The 26,615-nt window shown below is 43.7% G+C and overlaps 1 protein-coding gene across 4 annotated transcripts in view; it reads right to left on the bottom strand.

Annotated features, from left to right (window-relative positions):
• Xpnpep1 (X-prolyl aminopeptidase 1) overlaps positions 1 to 26,615 on the bottom strand; it is a 51,730-nt gene that overhangs the window by 11,083 nt on the left and 14,032 nt on the right. For all 4 annotated transcript variants that reach the window (XM_026389164.2, XM_026389167.2, XM_026389168.2 and 1 more), the window contains 11 exons: positions 13,581 to 13,644; positions 12,382 to 12,486; positions 10,788 to 10,880; positions 10,328 to 10,471; positions 8,560 to 8,655; positions 6,387 to 6,468; positions 4,683 to 4,893; positions 3,330 to 3,419; positions 2,660 to 2,710; positions 1,392 to 1,450; positions 1,183 to 1,260 (listed from right to left, as the gene is read on the bottom strand). In XM_026389164.2, the coding sequence (XP_026244949.1) occupies positions 1,183 to 1,260; positions 1,392 to 1,450; positions 2,660 to 2,710; positions 3,330 to 3,419; positions 4,683 to 4,893; positions 6,387 to 6,468; positions 8,560 to 8,655; positions 10,328 to 10,471; positions 10,788 to 10,880; positions 12,382 to 12,486; positions 13,581 to 13,644 (1,073 nt within the window). The remainder of the gene's footprint in view (positions 1 to 1,182; positions 1,261 to 1,391; positions 1,451 to 2,659; positions 2,711 to 3,329; positions 3,420 to 4,682; positions 4,894 to 6,386; positions 6,469 to 8,559; positions 8,656 to 10,327; positions 10,472 to 10,787; positions 10,881 to 12,381; positions 12,487 to 13,580; positions 13,645 to 26,615) is intronic.

Below are 26,615 nucleotides of genomic sequence, written 5' to 3' on the forward strand. Positions count from 1 at the left end.
TGCCCAAAAGAATAAGAGCATTCCATGCCTGGCTCTGCAGGCACCAACCCCTCTCCAGCAATAAGGGCACCAGTAGGCACATGAGCTGCACAACCAACTCAAAGACAACCAGATGTGTACCCAGCCTTCAAGCACACTGCCTCGAAACAGGCTTCTGACAGCCTGCAATGAAGAATGCCACAGGAGAAGCAAATTTCTCCCCACTTGGTTTAAAAACTTTTAATGCTTTAATCACATGAAAAATTCCAGGGTAACTTCGAGCCAGAAAATTCATCATCTGAATTAAACTGAAATCCCTTTGATATTTTTATGTTGGAACAGAAGGATTAATGTGAGAGAACTGTACTGTCACATCTGTGACTATCTCCCACAAGCTTCAAAATGTGCCCCGAGACTAAAAACTCTAAATGTGATTATTAAAAGGGGGCGGGGGGATCATACTCAAGTACAGCCAGGGAGACAGACCAGGGACACTTTTTCTGAACATAGCAGATAGAGACACACAGGACTCAAGATGCCCAGTGCAAAGTGAAGGCTGAGCTGAGTGACACTGAAGCTGAAGCCCTTGGCCACACCCAGGGTGACATTTCCCTTCATCTCCACAAGCAACTCTGCCAATCCTAAGCCTATCAGTGCCCCTCTGTCTCACAGATTAAGGATGCTCTGCTCTGGGTCCTTGGGCTCTCAAAGATCATGTGATACAAACTCCCACAGACCAGGCTGCAAGCCCAAGGGATGGGGGAGAGGGCTCTGTTATCTCTATCCAAAACAGGCTGCATACCACCTAGTGCTGTTTTTTTGGTATGGAGGTGATGGAACTCACAGGATGGATGAACTAGGACACCAATAAGACCGTTACTATGAAAAAAGAAAAGCACTCAGAAATTCCAGTCATCGAGAGGCAAGAGCAATGGACAGTTTCTGCAGCCTCAAACATGAAAGCAGTGTCATCTGCACTGTGGAATGCCACACTGCACCTAAAAGGAGACCTCCAAAGGGTAGAGGCTGGGGAATTTAGAGAAAGTAAGACCTCTGAGGTCTTATTTCCCTGAATTTTATAGTCTCAACAGACATACAGAGGTGGGCACAGGGGCCTCTGGTAAAATAATGTCTCTCCCCTGCTCAGGCTCCTGTGCAGAAGCAGCAGCAAAGCCAGGCCATGTGCTCCTCCGCATGCCTTACGCGTAGTGAATGATGGCGCCGTTGGGTCCCGTACTGGAAATTGTGGGGAAGCTCAGGTCCACAAAGTCAGCCTGTTGCCTGGAAAAGACACAGAGGGCAAAGCTGCTCAAACATTTTGGACCGTGCTGAGAATCAGGACCTTTCCAGCCTCATTTACCTTGCCAGGCAACTCAGCATACAGTTCACTGATCTCCCAAATGGAACCTCACCTGCGGAATTCCTCAGCTTTGTCAGCAGCTGAGATCTCTGTTACGCCACCTTTGGGAACCTGCAAGAAAAGTGCTTATAAATCATCCATGTTAAGAAGGTACATTAAAAGCTTGCTTCTTCCTCAATTCCCAGTATTAGCTGTCTAATCTACAAGACACAACTGTCTGCTCTTTAACAGGAAGGGAATTTCCAGAGGTTCTCACTAAAGCTATCTAAAGCAGAGCATTTCTATTTGTTTAATTTTTCACCCTTTTTAGGAAATCATCCTAAAGAAATAAAAAGGATAAATGCAAAGATATCATTGCAGAGTTACTGAAAATAGAAAAATGTGAAAAACAAATGAAACAATCAAAAATAGGAGGAATGGGTAAGTAAATCAGTCTTCCCATTAGATGCAGTCTCTATTTAGATCCTTTCTTAAGGCCTCAAAGCACATGGAAAATGCTCATGTTCATGATCCTAAGTGAAGAAAATAAAATACAAAATTATGTATACTGAAAGACATACAAAATTATTTATATCTTGAAAAACAGAAATCATTTGAAAAAATATAAATACAGACAAATAAAACCATGGAGAAAAATAGTGGGAAATAAGGATATTTCCTTTTTCCAATTAAAGAGTTGTTTATAACATAAAATTTAAAGGAGACACAATATTGTTTAATAAAGAAGTTGCATTCTTGTCAACTACAGGGATGGATAGACAAGAAATTAATGGCTGATCCAATTTAATACAAAAAGTTTTATGGCTTAAAGTTCAAAATGTACACGAAGAGGGCTGGGGTTGTGACTCAGCAGCAGAGTGGTCACCTAGCACATTCGAGGCCCTGGGTTTGATCCTCAGCACCACATTAAAAATAAATAAATAAATAAAGTAAAGGTATTGTGTCCAACTACAACTAAAAAAAATATTTTAAAAAATGTACACAAAGGTCTGTTTTCTCCAAGTATAATCTAATCGCCTATAATAATGAGGGTCATTTTTCCTATTCTACTTTTCCTTAAATTCCACTTAGTATGTCTTCCTAATCCAAAAAGGATCCACTGTGTTAGAGAATTTTTCATCTTCCTTGTTACTATGTTCTATAATTAAAAATTTTAAAATATGCATATACACACCAAAGTTAGAGAAAAAGTTACTAAAAGAGATCACTAAAATTAGACCACATGATCAACAGAGCCCAGTGGAAGCCACAGTTAGAGCTCCCATGTACGTATTTTGGAATCATTTATATCCATGTGTTCAATGATGTCTAAGAACCAACCTCTTTCTCCAACCAGTTAAAGAGTTCACAGAGGGCAACAGCATCTTTAATCTGTACAAACACAGAGACATTTTTTAAATTATTACTGAAAGTTAGAGGGCCAAATTCAGAGGGCCACCCCTAAAACAATCCAGAAAGAGTAGCACCTATCGGATCACCAACCACCAGCAATCAGGGTTTTACAGGCCGACATTTCCTGGAAGCTAGTTAGCAGCAATTCCTATTAACAGAGAGCAGGCTCCTCTGCTAGCAGTAATTGAGGAACAGGCAAGAAGGGTCCTCAAAGCATGGGCAGTTCCCCAAGGCTGAACTCCTGCCCTACAGGAGCCAGGAAAGACAAGACACTGCTCCAAAGCTGTCTCTGATACCAGATCTTTCTGGGCACCCCCCACCCCACCTTGAAACATAATCCAGCCCCTTTTCTTCATCACGTTCACATCTTCACCATCCTCCAGACCACCATCTTTACAAAGTATAAGGCTGTGCCTTATACTTTGTAAAGACCTAACCCATTGAGTGTTTTATTTCATTCTCTAATCATCTCTGGAAGGTCCAGAAGACTGAGGAGGAGAGAGTCCAACTTGTGCCAGGCCCAGGACCACTCAGTAGGTGAGGGATTGAACCTTCTGGCCCCTCCCAGCCCATCTTCTGCTCTGGCTGCTCTACTCACATGAGCCCGCCTCATGCCTTCTGACTCGGCTGCATTCTTCACAGCTTTGGCAATGCAGATGGGGGTGTAAGGCATACAGCAGCGGTGATCCTGGGGACACAGGGCAGTAGAATGGGAAACAGGGCCTGCTCCACCTGCCCTGATCATGTAGTCACCCCTTCACCAAACAAAACACACTTGAGGATTTCCACTCAGGCTGCACCAGCCCCCTGGGGCCTGGAGACCCCCCACTTTGGTTGATGACCCTGAGTATGATAAAAGGAGTTTGAGTTCATTTGAAAGAAGTAAGAATATCATACAAGACGTCCTCCTCCATCCCTGCCCCACAGCTCAGAGGCCGCAGGCTGCTACCCTGGGCAAGATACCCCTTTCCAAGCCTCAGCAGCTGTGGTCAGAGTTCACTACCTGCTCATCAAGGATGAGAATAAGTTAAAACTTAGCCCTAGGAAGGGGGCCTCGGAGCACCTGACATATAATTTCTCATACTGCTTTTCTTTCCCCTCTCTCCCACTCTCTCATACCCACACACACACACACACACACACACCCCTAATGAAACATGGAAGGCAAGAGTGATCACTACTTGGATAAAGAAAGTAAAGCTCTTCGTGACTGAGTGGCTTGCCAGAGGTCACACACAGTATGACAGTGGCAGGGATGCAATGACAAGCTGTGTCTAGAGAACCAGGCCTCGGCTTCTCCCAGAATGGTGGGACCACTGCTCAGTGGAGGAGAGGACAATGCTGAGCCTGCCACAGGCCACTTGGCAACCAGAAGCCCAGGGCACAACAGAAGAAAAGCTTCCTTCTAAAGAGGCCTAGATTCCAGTCCTGTCCCAGACTCCACCTAAAATGAGGCAACAGGTACCCACTGCTTAGCATTGCCCAGAAAGAGCTGTTGTTATGATCGTTTGATCTTTGATAAATGCCCTCAAAGGCCTCAAGTTCCTAGGCTAAAACAGTAGGTGGAAGACAGGGTGTACACAGAAGGTGTTCTCACCCCATATGCGCCCTTATTTACTTAGCATTCTGTCCTAAATAATTTTCACAACATCAAAGCCCCATACGCTATTTATATTTTTTTCTCATACACACTAAATGCTGAAACAAACACGTTTAAATAAACCTAAGTATTAATGTGTGCCACCTAAGACCATCTTTCATGCCACACTCTGGCTGACACAGGCCTCAATGAGCTCGAAGGGCCTCAGACCTCGATATAGCTCCAGCTCTAAGTCTGACTGAGAAAGACAACAGCACAGACCCCACAGCCTCTGCTCCAAAAACAGGTATATAGGATGCCAGAACTAGAGGGGCTAGCAGGGTCCAGGCAGGCCAGAGTGGGACCACCAACCTTAGGGATGGCCTCGCTCACGGCATAGCTGGCCTTGTCGCTGATCCACACCTTCTCCCTCGGGGAGAGGTCAGCACACAGGGACTTGAGCTGGCTCAGGATGGACTTGTAAGGAAGCACCTGGATTCTGTATTCAGCCTCCAGGCCCAAGTCAAGAAGCAAGTGCTCCTTCACACTGGGGGCATCTATGCGGTCCCCATCGATGAAGAGCCTGCATAAGGGTCAGAGGTGGGTGACAGAAAAAGGAGGGCACATGAGTAAGGGGGTAAGAAAACACACACACACAGAGACACACACACAAAATGGGTTCTTTCTGCCAGGAACCAAATCCAAGCAGCTTTTCCTCCCTTCCACTGCCTCCATGAATCTTGCCCTCCCAACTCTGTTCCCATCCCAGTGTATGCGGTTATCATCCACCAACTACCCAAGCCAGAAACCTGGGCACTGTCCTCCCTGACACCTCTCCTCTCCTCCATTAAGATCTTGGAACCTACAGCCAAGTGCCCATCACATCTGTCCAGCTCTGTTTACAGCATGGCCAGTTGCCACCCCGGCTTGGGCCACCACCTCTCAGCTTCCAAGTCTGGCCCCATCCATTCTATTTTTCAGTCATTACATTCTTTACAATTTATAAGACTGATCATGTGCTTCCCTCTGAACAGCTCATTCAGTAGCTCCCTGTTGTTCTCAGGACAAGAGGGTGAGCTCCTAAGCTTGCCCCACAGGCCTTTCTTTTCTGTGGCCCCTGCTTACCTTCTGGCCACACTCTGGCTCTGACCACATTGAACCACTGCGGGTCCTCCACATGCTAACTCCTGCTGGGGCCTCTGAAAATGCTGTTCCCTCCACCTGGATCACATTGCGCACTCCTCCTCACCCTGCCATTCACCAGCTAATTCACACTTACCCATAATCTTTGCTTCAATATTACTTTCCCTAAGAGTGGCCTCTGACCCCCAAGTCTAGTCTAGCCCCCTGCTAGAAGTTGTTCGTACCCCCTGACAGGCTGGTGCCCACTTACATGCCTGAATCCCTCAGGCAGAAGAGACACTATCTTCCCAACTCTAACCCAAGATTGTCTGTTGTCATTCACCCTAACACCTAACACAGGCCCCCAGCACACAGAGCAGGCACTCAATAAATGTACTGTCCAAATGAAGAAAGCCATCCAGTAGAAGAACAATGACAGGAAGGCCACAAACAAGGCTTTGAAAAGATAAACTGACAATTTAACAAAGCACAGTTCAGGGGACTTTCTCAGACCTTAAAAATGATCATTTCTGACCTTCAAAATGACTGCATTTATTTGCATTGTGGACCCAGCATGGCATAATTAAACCTATACATGTTTATATCCCTTTGCACTGGCTGCTATAAACCTGGAATCAAATATGCAGCCCGAACAAGACCTTGTAGCAGGAATGTTGTGAACTAACCTCACTCGAGCTTTGTCCTAATATCCTCACCTACTTATTTCTTAATCTCACAGAACTATAAATGCTTTCATAGATTTCAAGTTATATGAGGGGTTAAAGGAGAGGCAGGATATAAATAAGCACCTAGGGTAAGGAAGACAAGAAGAGAAAAGGGGAAAGGGTAGGAAAAAGGAAGCACATCAGCAAAATGTCAGGCTGGGACCTGAAAGGGAGCCTGGGGCTCCGAAGAGCTGCCGGGAGGCTGTCCAAGTGGGGGTTAAACACTCACATGATCGTCTCTAGTCCTATGATTGCATAGGAGAAAAATACTGGATTGTGCTCCACATCTGATCCTCGGAGATTGAACAGCCCTAAAAAAGGAAAGCAAAGTCCCTGTCACCTGCCTGGCTTCCAAGTCATGCTTTAAGAGGTAGCCTATAGGGGAGGGAAAGGCTTTCATGTGGACTCCAATGACTATTAAAGGACTCAAACATCACTCAAAAAGCAAGAACCTCAGTCCTGGCTCCACCTCTGAGTTGCAACTGCTGGTGTCTGCCACCTGATGGCACCAGAACTGTTTCTTAGGCCATTGTGTCACTGTCCCGAGATGGGAACAGAAGAATTCTTAGTCAGAAAATATGAGAAATGCCCACCAAATGGTTGAAATGACCCGCCTAGCAGTGACCTGCCAAGCTTGGCTTTCCTGCACACAAACCTCTAGCACTCCCAAATAAAAGGGGAGAGCCAAGCACTCTCTCCTTCCTGAGAAAAATAGCCAGGGGTAGAAAAACTAGGACCCACCCACAAGGGAGGCCAAATGAGGACCCCTCTGAGCCCCTGGAAGCACAGCTTCCCGTCAGAAGCAGAAGAAAAGCAGTGAGTCATGAGGCTGTGGCCCATGAATGAAACCAGAGCCTGCAGGCCACCCACGGTCTGCTGTTACCAAGATGGGTGGAGGACCCGCCTGCAGCCAGGGTCTGGGGTCTAGTGAGGTCACTGAGCATTTGAGAAACTAGAGAGACCAGCAGAGAGCACAGCTCTACTCCCAGGGCTTCCGGCTCCCAAATGCTTGCTCTCAGGAGGACCAAAGGGCAAAAAGGCCCCAGCACAAAAAATGCTGCCTCCATTTTAACATAACAGCCTCTTGAAGCAAAACCGTGAGACCATAGTTTTTGCCTATCATTAGCCTTTTTAAAAAATGACAGCATCTGGGGCTGGTGAGGGGTGAAAAAGATGGGTCAAAAGCTCTACCATACACATAGCAACACCACCCCAAAGCCAAAGAAATAGAAAGAAGAAAATTATCAGAAACCAAGATATGGATTCATGAGCCAAGATTTGGGTGGTAGCATTATAATAAATTGTGGGAAAACTGGAAATAACCCAAAGGTCATCCATAGGGAGATGGCTATGCAAATTTTATAGCATAGCCATTTAATGGAATGCTTAATACTTAAAATATGCTTGTATACACTTAGAGCACACTGATATATTTTAAAAAACAGGCTACAAAAAATGACATGTGCATAGAAATATTACCACTGTCTCTAGCTCACAGGATTATAAGTGATTTTTGTCTTCCTTCTATTTCCTCCACACTCTCCAGCTTTTCCAAAATGGAAATGTGTTTCTGTTATACTCAAGGGGAGTGTAACATAGCCTTGTATGTTTTTTTCTCTGATGGTGGAATTATTAAGCTAATTAGGAACATAAATCACTGACACATTTGACAAGTTTAGGGGATTAAAGAGATGAGATGGGACTGAAGAGACAGGACACTTGTGTGCAGTAGGGTCTCTTTTTCCAGGGAGGAGGTAAAAAGATAAAGCAGTGCCCTCTGGGTCAACCTGGGTGAAATCCAGCCAGAAAATAGGAGACAGGAGAGGAAGTTTCAACCAGATTCCTTCAGGTTCTAGAAGACAATAGAAGGTTCTAAACAATTGCAAGGAAGCAGTTTAAGATCTAAGGACTGAGAAACTGCTACTGTATCAAAAGGCCTGAGAGGAACTTTCAGTCCCTGAGTTTACTGAGGTAGAAATGTTTCTAGACCATTCTCACTGAGAAGACTTTGGAAAACCATAGAAAAAGTATAAAGAAAAAAAAATATATCTCTTAAAATCCCACTCCTACAGCTATAAGAGGCTGACAGACAGGAAATATTTGGAGGAAATGCCCTTCCTCAGAGGAGCCACAGTCCCAAGAAGTGGGCATCACCCATGGATTCATCAGGAGCCCCCTGGCTATAATAAGGCTCCAGGTGAGGCTACAGCCCCTCCCCCACACGCTGTCATTCTTTCTCCTTCATCCTAACTGACATCTCCTATACCCATTTGGTGACACAGTCACCAAAAGGCTTATTCCCTGGCCACTCAGAAAGCTGAATGGCATGAACACACAGATTCCCAAAGACCCAAAAGAAGAGATCGGGTTACACTCCCAAGCAGTGAAACCAGGGCACTCACAGGCAATCTCATCCAGGGCAGTGACCACAAACCACACAATGTTCCTCTCCGCCATTTTCAACCGAAGGTCTGCAATCTTGTCCTTCCAGGAAATGCCTATAGAAAACAAACATGCTTGTGACTCCAATTCTGATCCCAGGAAGCAAGAGAAGTCAAGTGAAAAATCCCATCCCAAACACTTAGCGACCACCATAACTTACAGGAAGCATGATGCTTGCACAGGAAGGAGGCCCAGATGCAAGTCCTGTGCAAGAGGTACGACTCTGACAAGCCACCTGCCCATCAAGAGCCCTGACTGCCTCACCAGCAAAATTTATTCATTTGTTCATACGACAAATGCCTATGAAGCACCTACACTTACTGTAGATGCCAGAGCTCTCTACCATGCTGGTCACTGGCTGCAGTTACAGCCCTGGACTAGACCCAGACCCTGTCCTGATGGGGATTATAATCTAGAAAAGAGGACAATTAAATCAGCAATTAATTACACTACTGTCTAAAGACCAATGCAACAGGGAATACCAAGAAAACTATGTGCACACACCACAAAGCAGAGAAAAGTGACCCCCGTTCTCACAGGATAGGAATATCACTTTACATTCCTGAGGCCTCGAGAATTGCTTTCAATGTTAAGACCTAGGAATTCCCTGTGCCTGTGACTACCCCTTGCAACTCACACTCACTCCACTCAACACAATGAAGGCCTCCCTGCTGCTCCCAGGATGAAAGTGCAGCCTAGAGGAACTCACCCCATAGTCACCCAACTACCCCACCACAGGGGCATTGGTAACTAAAGTTACAGTCACCTGTATCTAGGATAAGCATCTCTTATTTACCCAGCACCTAGCACAGTGCCCTGCACATAATAAACACACAAATGTTTGTAAAATGAAAGTTTATCAGCAATACTTGTTTTTCTTTCTCCTACAACAATACGTCAGAGCCTCTGCTTTAGTAAAAATTAAAAAATAAAAAATTCAAACCATGCTGATGGAAAATATTTAGCTGACTCTGGACCCATCCTCCCCAATGTGTGATACTCTCTGGTGAGGTGTCACACAGGAAAGCAAGCTGGGGGCTGCCCCACCACCAATGGTTGTTTTGAAGATCAGCTCAAGAATGCTATTTAAAATTTGGCAGAGAGACTAGGCTGTAATGTTTTCTTCCCAGACCCCTCTGGGCAATCTGCCTACATTCCAGACATCCCCCAAGCACCTCTGTTTCTACAGCAAGACTCCCTCCTCTGTAACTCCACCTCCCAGTTCTCTCCCTCTACCCCTTCACTGCTGTTATAGATCCACACTTTTGTCTCCTACAAACAGTGCACAGAACATGCTGCTCACTCACCACTACCACACAGGCCAATAAACACCCACACCCAGACAGAAGGTAAAGATGGAGGTGGGCCTCGAAGGTAAACCTACAAACCCTAACGTCAGAAAAGGAAATAAATCCTAGAAACTGCTAAGTTCTGTTTCTAGTTTTAGACAGTAGAGAATCAGTTAGCAGGTAAAAGGTGAAAAATTAAGTCTTCTCAGTAGTATCCAAAAAGCCACCCAGAAGAGTTTTACAAAAACAAATCAAGCCAAAGTGAGTGGCAAGTTGATGGCAACAGTGGAGACCAACAGAGCCCCTGCTTTTGTCAAATGTGCTGCTAGTCCACAGTGGGCGGTCCTCTGGGCAGCTCAGATTCGACTGATTCAGATGGCAGCAAGTATGAGAGGTGGGGGGCAGAAGCTGGGCCTGCTAGACACAGCATGGTTCTCACCTGTATAATCCAAGCCCAGTGTGAGGAGGGGCTTACAGGGGCGCTCAGGACGGTCTGTCCAGATTTTATCGACAAGGTTCTCCTTCACAGGAATGAGATGGTGGCCAGCACTTCGCAGGACCTTGGCCATCTTCTTCCAGTAATCTGAAAAGACACGCATATGGCCAGCCATGAATTGGACACCATTTCATCTTAGGTAGGCAGCAGGGCCCTGCAAGCCCGGCACCCACTGAAGGGCCACCCTCTCAGGGCCCAGTGAGAGGTGAGGAAGGTGAGGAACTGTCAGAAGACGCCTTCACCACTGATGGCTTTCCCCTGCTCTGTCCCAGAACTCTTCTCCCACCTTGACCTCTATTATGACACCAAATCATGCTGAGCCACATTCCACACACAAACAAGGATCAAAAGGAGTCTAGAAGTCATTTCCTTACCCATGCTGGAAGGGACTGAGGTCACTCACCTGTAGGAATGATGAGTGGGTCTACACCCACCCTGGATCCTTCAGGAAGCACACTCACCAGCCAGTCTTCCTGAGTTGGAGTGTCCTTCAGACCTAGGGAAGGAGAACTAATGAGAAACGATTTCCAGATAGTACAACTTATCCACACCAGGACAGAAGCAGGTTCCTATATTAAGGACATTCTTTAAGGTGGACTGGCAGCATTTAGAAAATCTGAACCAGGATTGAGATCCTGGAAAGATACAGAAAGAGTGGGAAGAGCACGAGACCAAAGGGAGAAAAAGCATGACTGTCATTCAACTCCTGGCAAAATGTCCTCCTGGGATCACCGCAACACAGGTACATGGCTGGTGTTGTTGCAAAAAATCACCTCAGTCAGCATTTAGTCACTTCCCATCACTATTCACCTGACAAGAACCCAAGCAGTGATCTGGTCAAGGCCAGGTGCTGGGATCCTTCCCTCACATCACACTGCAGAGCAAGGAACAACATTTTACCAGTTCCTTCCCCTCATCTACAAGGTCAGTGTCACAGAGAAAAGGCCCCCAGTCCACTTGAGAGTTGAGCACAGTCTTGGTCACAAAGAAATCTTTCAAAGATTACAGAGGGCACAAAGGAGCCTGCTGTCATGGCAGTCAGCACAGTCCTGGGCTTCCCAATTCCTGAGAGAGACAGCCCTTTCTTCTTGTTTCTACTAAGTAAACTTCAAAGGGGAACTATAATTTTTACAATCCAGTTTTTCTTTAATAAAGTCCTATCTTCTCTATCTATACTTTTTAGAAACAGATTTTTACTAAGCAATTAATATTCAGGTAAAATACATGCAGAGTAAAAGCTCACATTTTCTGAAACAGTCCTTATCCTTACTGTTTTCTCTACTGACTCTTGGTATAACCACATAACCACAAAAGGGAAATTCAAAGGTTTATAAAGAAATGAGCTCATGAATCCCAATTCTAAAAAGCTGCCTGGAGGCTGGCATGGAGTTTTATTTTGCTATTTGATTCTTTCCTATTTTTTTACAAGCCACTAAACAAACCACTTTATTAACGAAGTTTTTGTTAGGGCCCCTGGTGTAACTTCTACAGGATGAAGTCACATCATTTCCTAGCAGATAAATCTTTGGCAAAACACCTGTGGTGAATCACTCACTGGCCAACAAAACCCACTATAATCTTCTTAACACAGGGGACACACCTGAGAAAAAATAGATTTAGAGACAGACAGCAAACCAGAGGGGCTTGAAAGGGAGACTGACATACCTGCTAGCCCCAAGCTACTTTAACAAGCAGACAGTATTTGCCCCTTTGCCATTTTGACCCCAAAGTGCTAATAGACATGACACCTTGAGCTTGTGGACCCCAAAGAGAGAAGCCTTCAATTTCCCCTCTGTAAAATGACTACCCTGAATCACACCCCCTCCAAAATTGAATGTGCAATGGTACAGATTTGAAGGAATGCCAATTTCTTGGTTTTCCTTAAATTCTCAAAAGGGTCCATGATGTGATAAAAGATTAAGATCCAAGAGTCCCAAAGAGCTGGTCATGTCCCAGATCAGGTCAACTAAAGTGAGGCTAACCATGCCTCTACCCACCCATCTTCATGAGTGTCCAGTTGCTATCCATCTGCTTGGCAGCCTGCAGAAAGTAGCGCCCATCGGTCCACATGGCTGCATGCTCCTCAGTGATGATGGCTGTGCCTGTAGTAGAGAAGCAAATAAAAGAGAAAGGTTTCTGACCACATCCAGAAGTTCCACAAAATGGCAGCAGGCAAGTGACAGCTGTGAAAGGACAGTCCCAGTGGGGCAGGTGTGTTCTTGACTCAGGCAAGAAAGCAATAACACTAAAGAACCAGCTGTGGGTCAAGCTCTGAAGGAAGCAGCCGTGAGGTCTAGGCTGCTGGGGCACTGCCTCTGAGCAGAAAGGATCCAACATGTGCCACAGAGGTTAAGGCAAGAAGAACTGGGAACTGTGGGCCTATAGCCAAAATGGTCTTCTAACCAATGACAATTTTTGCCTAGTGGTCATGCCATTCCTCTGCTCTATCAGACACTCCAAAGGAGGCGTTTCACCCTTTCCACCCTGAGTGTTCCCAGTGACTCACCAGTCAACAGTTAGGAGTCTGTGCCTCCTAACTCTACCGGCCCTTGATTCCCACAGGCCCGGGGGCTTTCAGCAAGTGACAGCCAAAACCAATCCTAATAGGCCAACTAACACAAGGACTTCCACCAAAGAAAGCAGTGTGCTACCCACAGGGGGAGAGGGGCTCACCCTCTGTCCAGCTCACTTAAGGCTTGGGAGCCTGAAGAAAACCACCTGAAATACCCAAGGGTACAACAGTTTTGGAAAAGTTAGGAAAAATGAAGCTCAACACTATTTAAGTTAACAGAGAAAACAAAAGCCAAGCACCTGGAGAATTATGCAGAACCAATAAGTCAAGACAGGAGTCCTATGGTGCCACTGAAGTCCCATTTCTTGTTTGAGGTGATAGTTACACAGGCACATTCAGTTTAATTGATACTGTTTTCTGTGTGTAGGCCACGTTCAATAAGAAGTTTAAAATTTAAAAAAGTTTTTAGGAAAAAAAAAAAAACTTTGAAACTAAAAACTCAAAGAACAACAAAAAGGTCACCAAAAGGTGATTTCATTGAGCTGGGAGGAGGCTCACACAGAGGCTCAAAGGGGACCTCTGGTTGCATTTTCTTTTTGGTTCTAAATCACAGGCTGAAACTTGGTTCAGTTATTTGGGGGAGGTGAACAAAAGTACAAGAAGAAAGACAATTCAGCCACTCACCCGCAGAGCCATCAAATCCAGAGACAAAGGCCCTCCGACAGTCACATGGAGCAATATACTCGCTCTGGAAAACAGATGACAACACATCAGTACAAGCCTTGCTCAGGGCCAGTGGGAACTACAAAGGTCAGGGAATCCTTGGCACCTCCCCAGAGAAGCCAATGGTCTAGTTAAAATGGCAAATTGAACTTTTTATTTTTTTAAATTACCACACACCACACAAGGCTAATTAAGGGCTGAAAGAGTTATCTCCTCTACCCCCTTTCTTAATTTGGAAAACAAAGCAAGTGAAGAGAAACAGATAAAAATTGCTCTTTCCTCAATAGCCTTCTCCCCTCCCTTGTCACTGACATTTAGGCATCTGTTATTTTTCTGAAAAGTAGAGCTGAATTTCTGTTTTAAGTGCTAATAATTCTCTAACTTGTTTCTGAACTTCCTGTTTGCATCCCCTCCAAGGTAGCGTCACCAGTCTCTCCCACGCAGGCCCTGTCCCTTCCTGTTAGGGAATGAGCGGAAACGCTTCCTCCAACCCAGGAGGCTTCAGCAAAAGAAAACAAGTCCAAAACCAGGTCCTCCCCACTGAGAATCCCCTTGTCTCTGAGTGGAGGGGCGAGCGGGTGAAAAAAGTAAAACCAGGCTAGGGGACAGGAGGCATATGAATAACTTATGGTAATAGCCAGAGAGGCACAGGGAGCTTAAGGAACTTGCCTCAGGCCAACAGCAGATATAGGACTTGAACCCAAGCAGTCAGCTCCAGGGCCTCAACTCTGAAGCCCCGTGCCTGCCTACCCATACATGGCACCATACATGGCACCTCTCTCTGACCCTTATGACAACTCTTCAGGATAAGACAAATAGCAAGTAAGAAAAACAAGGTTCAAAGAGACAATCTTTAAGTAACGTGCCCACTGACAGGGTGATGGTGGGCCAAGATCCAAGATCAGCTCTGCTCACATCCAGAGCTGCTTCATGTTAGTGGGTTTCTCCCAAACCAAAGGACTCAGCAAGATTAAGAATCCTTAGGGTGGAGTATGAGGCTGCTGGCCAGAGCCCAAGGCATTTTGGGGACAGTCAACATGATATGGGGGGGAAAATACATGCCCATGTTCCACTCCTGCCTTGTGGGTGAGAATTGGCCCTTTCACCAAGGCATCCACATTACACCCTAAAACCAGCCCAGGACCCCTCCAAGGAGATGCTGGAAGGGCCAGCAGATAAAACTCCAATGCAGCAGGAAGGTGCTCTGGGTCACACCCACTTCCCACCCAGCCCAGCTGCATGGCCTGCCACAAGGCCTCAGCTTCTCTTCTCTAAAACTGGTCATTTCAAGCTACATGCACCTGCAGGCACATGTTTTTATCTCCAAAACATATGACTATTTCATAGAGTCCTAAGGAAACAGAAAGGGCTTCAGCATCACTTATGAACTGGAGAATCCTTATAAAACTTAGGGGGTTGTGGGAGAGGCACTGGGGGCACTAGGAGAGCTCTACCATTAGAGCTACACACCCACTACTTTTTACTTTTTGAGACTAAGTTGGTGAGGCTGGCCTCAAATTTGTGATCCTCCTGCCTCAGTCCTCTTGAGTTGCTGGGATCACAGGCATGCACCACTGTACCCAGCTAGAATCCTTGTTTATTAACCCAGGGATCACTGGGTACAAAACTTTTTTTAAAAAAAGGGGGGCTTGGGATATAACTCAGTTGGTAGAATGTTTGCCTTACATGCTCTGGATTCGATTCCCAGCACCACTAAATAATAATAATAACAAAAGGGGCTAGAGTTGTGGCTCGGTGGTAGAGAGCTTGCCTTGTACATATGAGGCACTGGGTTCGATAATAAACACCACATATAAATAAATAAAGGTATTGTGTCCATCTACAACTAAAAAACAGTTTTCTTTAAATTTTTTTTAAATAATAATAATAAAAGTACTAACAGGACAGTAAGTTAATGTCTTAAAACTTGCCTGAAACCTGTAAGTGCTACATGGATGCCACAGACGAAATAGCTAATCTCTTCTTCCTGAACAGTGAGAAAGTCTCTTAGAGACTGGGGCGACAACGCTAACAAAAATAACTTGTGCTAAAAAATCACTGCACACACGGGGAATACACAGTGAGAACTCATCTCAACTGATGACATGACTCCACGGACTTGGGCCCTCCTCCCTGTGTCACAGAGTGAGGAGGCTCTACAGCTGCCAGAGAAGGCAATGCCTATCTCATCTGGTGGACCATTTTTGCTCAGGGGCACAGTTCTTCAGGAAGCCAGCCCCCTTGGCTGGACAAGTCTGAGAGTGGGGACAGGCAACCCAGAGGGTTTATCCAGACTTCCCATCAGAAAGGCAGGGGAAGGATTTCTCTGAAGGGACGCAGAATTAACACCAGATGCACAGTTCAGTTTGGGATTCAGACAAGGTCTGAGGCAAGAACCAGACATGACCTAAGTGGTCAACATGCCAGGAAGACATGGCTGAAGACGCTGGCCGCAGCCTCACCTCCACACCAACAGACTACACAGAACCCAGGCAAGCATGGGGCCTGGGTCTCCATTCTTCCCCAGCCACAAAGCTGGCAGGGTGTGGGACATTCTTCCCAAAGCACTGCAAAGGGCCTATGGCATGCTCAGAAAAAGACACAAAGAAACATAGCTGGTGGCACTTCTCCAAAATTTCTCACTTCTATCTCTGATAACAGGACTCAGTCCAAACCTCCATCATCTCTACCTGAATCACTGCCCTTATAATACGTTTTTTACACACAAAGGGAGTCTTTCAGAAATACACACACACACACACACACACACACACACACACACACATTTACATTAGATCATATTAGCATCTTCCCTAAAACCCTCTAATGGCTTCCTAGCACATTTAAGATATAGTCCAAACCCTGGCCTGGTCCCCAAGGCACCACTGGATCTGGCCCTATTTTTCTTAGGGACTCTCACTCCCTTTCACAATGCTCCAACCACCCCAGACTCCTTTCCGTTCTCTCCACATCCTGAACTCCGAGATGCTTCAGGGCCTTTGTCTATGCTCTTTCCTGTTTCTATAAAGAGCCCTCTCTTTGATCATGGCATGGCCAGCTCCTTCTCACTTTATATTTCAGATCCACTGTCGCCAACTCAGAGACACCTGCCTGAACTACCCAGCTAATGTAGCCACCTGGCCACTTTGAACTCTCTGTATAGAACATTTTCTAGATTTTTCTCCTCTTAGTTAAGAATTTACATTTTTACTGTATTGTTCCTCCCATAATATAAGCTCCATGACATCACAGTGGTTGTTACTGTGCCTATACACAGTACAGGTGACATGTTGTAGGTCCTCAAACCATACTTACAGAATAAATGAACAAGAGGAGGAAAGCTGAATCTTTTCACTCTGGCCAGTTAAAACCTTAACCATCTCTGTGAAGATGGAAGAAGGAGTCATGAGCCAAGGAGTAAAGGTCACCCCTAGGAACTGGAAAAGGCAGAGAAGTGGGTCCTCCTCTGGAGCCTCAGAAGCAATGCAGCCCTAGTGACCACTGTAGACTTCAGACCCCCTAGAAATATGAGGGAACAAATTTGCACTGTTTTAAGCATTATATTTGTGGTGCTTGATATGGCAGTGGCAGAAAACTAATAACAGGAGAAAGATCTGAAGGGATTTTAATTTTAATTTCAAACTCCAATACCTCAGGTATGTAAGCCAAACAAGTCAAGCAAGACAAGAGGTGTCTTTTCTAAAGAGAGAAGCCCTTACTCGGCTCTCATTCTTGTCTTGCTGGGACTCAGGTCACATGTCGTCAACCTTCAATATTTCAGAAGAAGATAGAAGTATATGTGTTCATGAGAAATCACCCAAGTTTTAAACGCTGGCATCTAATTCAAACATCATAAATAAAACACAACTAAATAAAGCACATCTATAAACTACTGGGAAGGAAAAAAGAAAAAGCCATAGTCCTCTCTCAAAATCTGGCTCAAACACATGGTCTTCCACGAAGCTTTCTAACCAACTCCAGCTTTCAGAGACCTCCCACATCTCTGAATTTTACAGGACCATCCACGTGGTATTTATCCACACTGGGCCTTGAATGATAACAATACTTGCTAAAATATTCGGCTGAACACCTGTTAGTTGCCAATAACTATATATTCATTTCCTCTATTCTAACCCACAGCTGCTCTGGAAGGATCCATCCTTCTACCTACCCATGAAAAGAAAAAAAAAAAAAAAAAGAAGAAGAAGAAGAAGCAACAGCCCAGAGGAGAAAACTACTTACTTCCCCAAGGAACCCCCACTGTAAATGGCAGGGTCAGGATCCAACTTCCGGTCCAACTAATAAAAGTCCCCACCCAGGGTGTAGTTCAGTGGTAGAGCACTTGCCTAGCATGCACCAAGCTCTGGGTTTGATCCCCAGCACAATAAAAAAAAAAAAAAAAAACAAGTTCCCATCCATGCTAGGCTGTCAAGTCACCTCTTCTAATCTCAGAGGTTGCGTACATCTACTTTCACAATTAGATTATAAACTCCCATGGAACAAGGAATACAAATCATGTTTCACGCTTGCCTCTACAGTCATCAACCATGCAATATCGCCTACAAGTAGGAATCAGACCCACATTCAAGCCTGGCTCTCAGTTTATGAGCTGGGCATATGTTGGGTTCAACTTGCCCATGTGTAAAACGAGGAAGATGAGAAAACCCACAGCAAAGGGTAAGGTGTGATGTAAGCAGTGAGCACACACTCAGCACTGATGGACTGTAGCATATATCACTCTGCATCAGGCAATGAGCTAGACTCCGTAGGAAACATAATGAAATATCTTCTTAGAGCAGACAATCTGGCCAGCAAAATAAGAGAGTTATGGCATGAAATGTCAGCAAAATAAGAGAGTTATTGCATGAAATGCACAACCACATAAACTATGCTGAATAGGCAATACAAAATTTGCTACAGTTTTCAGGGCCGGGGTTGTGGCTCAGTGGTAGAATGCTTGCCTAGCATGCATAAGGCACTAGGTTTGATCCCCAGCACCACATAAAAATAAAAACAAATAAAATAAAGGTATTGTGTCCATCTACACCTAAAAAAATATATTTTTAAAAAATTTGCTACAGTTTTAAGGATATAGAGATTTGCCTTAAATCCATCAGGACAAGCTCAGAGGTTTGACCCAGGCCACCATGGACAGGTGAGGAAGAGTAAGAGAACAATGTGGAGAGAAGGAAAGGTGTGAGAAGGCCAAGAAGCAAGAGGCAAGGTCTGGGGGAGGCTGGCGATAAATGCTGGGTTCACAAAAATCTCACTATTCCAATAACTTACGAAAATGGGGGAAGAAAGCACACAAACGTACAGAAATAACCTCTCCAAAATCTGTGATGGCTCTCCAACCTTAAGGATTCATGGAAAGAGAGAGAATCACTGGAATTCTTTATTATTACATAGGGGACACACAAGGGGAGGTTCCATGGAACATTCTATCCCAAAAAAGGCAAAGGGATAGGATTACAAAGGAACAAGTGATTGTAACTCAACCCCATTGGGTGACATCTACTTGTGGAGCCACACCCTCATTATCGGAGCAGAGGTAAGGCCCAAGTTATTGTGGGGCGCAGTAACTGTTTACTATCTCTTGCTGAGGACTTAAGGGCATGTATTTCCAGAGCAACTCCCACAGGAGGCAGCAAGCCTACTGGCCTAACAGGGCAGGAAGTTCAAGGAAGCAGCAGAGATTTCTGGCAAGGCTGTCTGAAGACAAGGTCAAAGACATCAACCCTTACCCTAAGCTTGAACTTTATCCTGCAAGTTCTAGACAGACACTTGAAGACCAGAGCTGGGATTTAAAAAGAGTGGTCACCATGGCCACATGCATAAGGAACAGGGCAAGGAAGACTGATGGCTGAGTGATGACTGAGGTTACCAGAGCACCTACTGGGATGACACCTTCCCCTCCCTGACCCTCCACACTCCCATACGCCTAGCACATGCCTCAAACATAGGAGGTTCTCAATGAAAACAAAACTGAATGAATAAATGGTTGACTGTCTACAGGAAGTACCAGAGGGTAAATTGTGAATGAAGACATGGATTCCTTGTGCCCAGATATTTAGATAACTCCCAGTCTTTGGAAATTTCTTATTCTCTCCTAAATGGAACCAAGTCGAGGTATGTGGTAAAAACAAATAGTTGTCCAAAGATTCATATTCCTACCTTAGTGTAGAAGAGTCACTGAAAAGTGTCTGTCCAACCAGGACTTCATTTCCTAGGCCCTTTTGTATCTAGGTGATGTCATGTAACCAGGTCTTACCAACAGAATGTGTATGGGAAGTGATGTCTGGGTCAAGGCACTTAAATATGAGTGTTCCCTCTCCATACTCCTTTCTGGGGTAGGGGTGAATAGGATGGAAAGAGCCTGGATCCTACCCAGGAAATCCACTCTTGTACTTGAAGATAAAAGCCTTCACAGTATCAAGCCACTGACACTTTAAGATGGGTTACAACTGCTGGCGTTACCCTAGTTCACACAGTTGCCAAAATCACTACCCCTCCTAGGAAAAAGCCTCTTAAAGTACAAAACAAACAAACCAGGAAGCTGGAGGAACAGAAAAGCGTTCAAAGAGTTTAGGAAAATCTGATTTGTATCTTCCAGAAGAAGGAACCATAAACACAGTGAAATATATTGGCAGAGTCTCTGACAAATATGACCCTTTTATAAGCCAAGCCCAAGAATTTAATATGGATCCTTTCAGATGGGGAGGATGAGGAACTGGGATTTCTAAAAGGAAGTACTTACACAGCTCTGGGCCCAACCAATGATTCTCCTGATTTGAAGCAATGGTGCCCACAAATCCCAATGTTTCACTTAAGATATACATGAAAGCCTCCAGATTACCAGAGAAAAAGGACAAGTCCTCACTGTAAAAGTCCCCTTGGGCCTAAATTCATTATACCACAACCTTTGTTCTGAGTTTTAAAAAAAGAAATCCTCAGAGGGGTAGAGGACAGAGAGCAGCAGACCACTGGAGTGCCAAGTCCTTGAGTAATTGTGCAATTGGGGTACGTTTCTCTGTAGTAGGGAACAGTGTGTGGGTGTGTGTATTTGTGTTTTGGAAAATACACAAAGGATAGAATTCAAGATTCCCCTTCACTTCTCCAACACCCTCCCTTCCCCACCCAAAAAGAGAAATTCCATCAACCTTGAATCAAGCCTGAAATGAAACAATGAGGAGCAAGAGTCACAGAGAACAGAGCCTCTCTATTGCTAAGAGGCTGCTGTGCAGGTCACACACAAAGCCAACCCTTCCTTCTTGTTCTCACAGTCTTGGCAAGGACCCAGAAACCCACTTAATAGAGTCACCCCAACGATGCCCCTGCTCTCCACAGGAACTGAAACAAAGCCTATTTCTTTTTATTGATGGCACCACAAATACCCTGGGCCCCAAAATTCCCAATCCTCTCTGCCTCCTGCATATGAAGCCCACATGTAATCCAGGTTCTACTACTTCTCTTCCCAGTTCCTCTTCTCTGCTCTGCTCCAAATGCTGGACCCAAGTCCAGGCCCTCTTTTCCCAGATTCTGGGATCCTGAAACAGCCTCTGAACATGTTTCTCAATTCCCAGTGTGTGCCTTCTCCAATCCATAATACATATGGCTCCTGATGATCTTGTCACCCTCATTTCAAAGGCCCTCAGTGGGTCCCTACTCCCATAAACCCAAACTCCTGTCTGGAAGCCAAGGCCACCCATGGCTGGACAGGTCCCTCTATGGCTTTCTTCACATTTATCATTATGCCTGTTCCCCTCGTCTCAAAGATTTTTCATGGTATATCTTCTATGCCTATCTCTCTCTCCATACATCCAAATTCTACCTCTTCACATTCCAATTTAAATGGTACTTCCCCCATGAAGCCTTCTTTGACCCTGGCTGGCTTAAAATATTCTCTCTCACCTATGAATGCCTTCTACACTTTATATAAACCTATGCTGTCCATTACAGCAGTCACATGCAGCTACTGAGCACTTGAAATGTAGCTGATATGATTGAAAAACAGAACATTTCATTTTAATTAATTGAAATAAAACTGATACTCAAGATTAAATTACTGGAAAATTTTTAAGTATGTTTAGAACAACTTGGGTGTGTGGGTCTATTTTTTCAACTATAAATTTAATGAATAAATTTAACTATTAATTTAAATACAAAAAAAATTTAAATACAGATCAAAAATTTATGTTGAAAATTACATATCCAAATTGAGATGACTTTAAATGTAAAATACCATACTTGAAAACTCAGTATGAAAAAAAAATAAACTGTCCTATTCTAATTTTTATATTAATATGTCAAAATTATAATATTTTGGACATACTAGGGTAAACAAAATATATTATTAATTTGATTTCACTGATTCTTTTACTTTGATGTTGCTATAATAAGATTTAAAATTACATAAATGGCTCATATATTTCTACTAGACAGTGCTGATTGAGTTCTTTCCTATGACATTTGCCAGTTTCCAACTGTTTTAGCATTTTTAACTGTGACTTATCTACTCTGTGATCTTCTTAAGGGAAATCTCATTCATTTCTGTAATAGAAATAATAATAATAAGGTATTATTATATAAGTATAAGACAACTCATTAGGAGACGGACAAGCTTTAAGCATCTGCATCTATTAATCCCAAGTTAATTTAGTCCTATGAGGTAGGTACTATCATTATCCCCCCCACCACCTTTTACAGGTAGACAGACCCAGAGAATTCAACATAATCATTAAAAATGTGAAGTAATTTGCTCAATGTCAAGCAACTAGGAAGTGGCAACTCTGGCATCTGAACCCAAATAGATTGCTAACCTCCTGCCTCAGCATGTGCCCAGCACCAGGCGCTGACAAGGCAGACAGAAGAGATACACAAATTCCCCCATATATGCAGGACAGAGAGCTAAGCTACAGAAAGGCCAGTTAGAGATTAGAAAAGAAAAACAGGGTGGCGAAAATGGGAGAACAGCCAGAGTACAGAATGTAAGTTTGTGAAGTCTAAACAGTAACTTCTGCAATAAGTGACAATTAATACCAAGCAAGCTTGACTTTTTATTTTCAGAATGCTGCTGGAAAGACATGTTTGTCTGGGATTAGAGCCTTGTTCTCCTCATCTAAGGAAAAGCCATCTAATTCTATATTCCAGGATCATTAGTAGGAGATAAAGAGCTGAGGGGAGCCTGGAACAGCCCCCGTGGTTTGGCCAGCCTCACTGCCATTCCCAAAAGTAATTGTTTTGGATATATCAGGCCACACCTAATGTCAGACACAGAAAATGTTTTAAATTCCCATAAAACAAGTAATCCAATTAAAAACAGGATAAAGAACTAAACAGATACTTCTCAAAAGAAGACATACAGATGGCCAACAAGTTGAAAAATGTTCAACATCTAATCATCAGGAAAATGCAAGTCAAAACCACAATGAGATATCACCTCACTCCAGTTAAAATAGTTATTATCCAAAAGACAAAAAAAAAAAAAAAACTAATGAGAATGAAGAGAAAGGGGGAGAAAGGGGAACTCTCATACCTGCTGGTGGAAATTTAAATTAGTACAGATGGTATGGAGATCCCTTGGGAAAAAAAAATGAAAACAAAAAATAGAACCACCCTATGATCCATCAATTTCACTACTGGATATATATCTAAAGAAGAAGAAATCATTATACCAAAAAGATATTTATAGCCAGACATCTGGCACAGACCTGGGAGGCTGAAGCAGGAGGATCACAGATTTGAGGTCAGCCTCAGCACTTAGCAAGATCCTGTCTCAAAATAAAAAATTCAAAAGAAAAAAAAAAAAGTCTGGAAATGTACCTCAGTGGGTAAAGCACCCCAGGTTCAATCCTCAATCAAAATGAAAAAAAAAAAAAATACTTGCATTCCCATGGTTATTGCAGTACTATTTACAACAGCTAGAGTATGGAATCAACCCAGATGCCTACCAGTAGATAAATGGATAAAGAAATGTTATCTATACATAATGGAATATTATAGACATAAAGAAGAATGAAATTTCATCCTTTGCAGTAGCACAGATGGAATTGTAGGTCGCTAATGTTAAGTGAAATAAGCCAGACACAGAGCAATACATGTTCACTCATTTGTGGGGCTATTAAGTCAATCCCATAGAAGAGCGGAACGGAATAGTGGTCACTAGAGACTGGGGGTGGGGGATAGAAAGAACTTCAGTAAGGAGCAACAAAACACAGTTACAGAGGATGAATTCATTCTGGTCTTCTATAGAACAGTAGGGTAACTATTGGTTAAAACAATCTATGACGGATTCCAAAGTGACTAGAAGAAAATGAAATTCCCAACACACAATGTTTGAAGAAATGGAAACGCTTATTACCCTTATTATTATCAAATTACCATAATGTAACCCATAAAGATATACAAAATAAAATCTCAATTTTAAAAAAGACCAAAAAGAAAAAAGAAAAAAAAACTCACTCCATCAGGCTATTCAAAAACCAGTTTCATAATGACCAAAAAAAAAAAAAGCTGCTAGGGAACAGTACCCAGGACTAAGATCATCAAGATAAACTTGGCTTAGCTTGGTTACAGGAATGTTCCTGACTAGTAAACACACAGATTGCACAGATCATATCCTAACCCCGGGCAAAATGAAACTGAAACACAACGACAAAACCTCTGAACACCCCCTTAACCAGAAGCCTTCAGCCTTTCATTTAGTGGCCCTACCCCGGGCAAAATGAAACTGAAACACAACGACAAAACCTCTGAACACCCCCTTAACCAGAAGCCTTCAGCCTTTCATTTAGTGGCCCTCGCAGGTCAATCTTCCCACACAATTAGGCCTCCCCTATTTTATTAGGTTCACCAATAATTGAAAGTTATCAAGAGTCTTTATCTGGGACTCCATGACAGACTGTGAAACTCCTTTCAGAAGAGATCCCCAATTTCAAACAGCACCAGGGACATCCAGAACATCCCCAAACAACTGCTACGTGACAGGCTCCGCAGCAGCCGCACCATTCTGCCCAGTCCTGAGGCAGGACGGCTGAGGTCAAACCAGCCTTGGCAAACAGCTCAATGCGTGAAGGCAGAAAATGCACAACACCCCTGGCATACTCCAGAGAATTCATGGGCCTCTGGTTCCAAGTGCAAAGGCCAATGCCTAGGACTGATGAGAGACAGCAAAGACAAGGAAAGCACAAGGAAAAAGAAATTCCTAGAAGGGAAAGCCAAGGTCAGCCCGTCTTAAATGGTGATGTGCCCAGCTCAACTATTTACTCATTCATTCCTTGGTGAAGATGAAAATGTGGTGAATCTTGACTATCTCTTCTAGTGAACACAGATGGATGGAAGGATTCCATTATGAAACCCAATTCTAAAATCCAAACCTAAAATTCCCCAGGCTAGCCTCACCTCCCTCTCTGCCTACTAAAGCTAGTAACATTATCATACCAGCTCTATGGCTTCCTCACAGGCCACCAACCCTCTTTCTAGTTTGATCATCTACTTTTCCAATACATGACTAGGCTCAAAAGCCAGTATTCCCTCAACATTCCTCAGGCTTGCTCAGCACCCCCCTCTCATCTACCTCTACATCTTCAGTGGCCTCTCCTCTCCACGCATGGATCTTTCCATCCTCTCACTTCAAGGAGCAAGTTCTAATCCATCATGGCATGAAAAGTGCTACTGTGGATCAACAAAAGTTATTTCATGAGACACTAGAATATCCCCTTTCACCCCTGAGATGACTACTGGAATTTCCATAATCATTTAAGTCTGGGGAAATGCTGAAGATTTTACCCTCTTCTTAGAGTTAGTTATGCAATGTATATCAACATATGAAAGATCCTGAGAAGTCCTGAAGTTAAGAAACTGTCAAATAAGTTGGACGTAATGGTTCAAGTCTGTAATACCAGCTACTCAGAAGGCTGAGGTAGAAACATTACAGGTTCAAGATTAGCCTGGGCAACTTAATGAAATTCTTGTCTCAAAATAAAATAAAATAAAGCACTGAGAATGTGGATCAGTGGTAGAGCACTTGCCTAGCATGTGTGAGGTCCTGGGTTCAATTAAAAAAATTTTTTTTAACTTTGAGTTATCACCTCACTCCTGTCAGTCACTGTCATATGCAGATAAACCTTGAGGATATTGTGCTAAGTGAAATAAGCTAGTCACAAAAAGACAAATATCTGAAGTATGAAGTATCTGAAGTAGACAAACTCTTAGAAATAGAAAGCAGAATGGTGGTTACCAGGGGTAGGGAGGAGAGGGAGAACAGGGATTTGTCAATTAAAAGGTCTAGAGTTTCAGTTTTGCAAGATGAAAAAACTTCTAGTGTACTATTGCATAACAATGTATTTATACATTAACACTACAGTACTATACCTTTTTTAATGGTTACCATGGTGAATTTCAAGTTATGTATTTACTACAATAAAAGAAATGTTCAGTTCATTGCACTATTGCAGAACATCTTACAAGACACAACAGGAATGCTATCAAACACGGTTTGGGGAACACTTCTAAATATCAAGGTATCCTAATCTTTAGGCTGTTGTTTTAAATCATTCAATTGCTCTGTTTATTCAGTTCAGATTTTCACTTGCTCCTGAGGCCAGGAAATTCCAGCTCTCCAGGCAAGGATCTACTATTGAGGCTGCCCCAAGTTATCACAAGTCTGACCCTGTCACAGCCATATGAGCCAGGACTTTGGGAAAGGCAGAAAGGAGGTCAGCCAGACTGTATATCTTTTGAGATCTTTGCTCAGCTAACCGTAATACCCTTACCTGCCTCAGCTACCCGCTTCAATCAAGTAGACCCCCACCTCTTATATTTGTTCCACATGGTATCTCTCAAATACACACATGCAAAGAAATCAGAACAAAGGGTTTATGCCCATCATGTTCTCATTAGGGACTCTAGATTTGGGATTAAGGTTCTAGCTCAATCTGGCATCTTAAAAGTAAGAGAGAAAGATACACAAACCAGAGTTGTCTAGTTTATACCACC

The sequence above is a fragment of the Urocitellus parryii genome, chromosome 5 (genome assembly GCF_045843805.1).
Source record: "Urocitellus parryii isolate mUroPar1 chromosome 5, mUroPar1.hap1, whole genome shotgun sequence".
Lineage (NCBI taxonomy): Eukaryota > Metazoa > Chordata > Mammalia > Rodentia > Sciuridae > Urocitellus > Urocitellus parryii.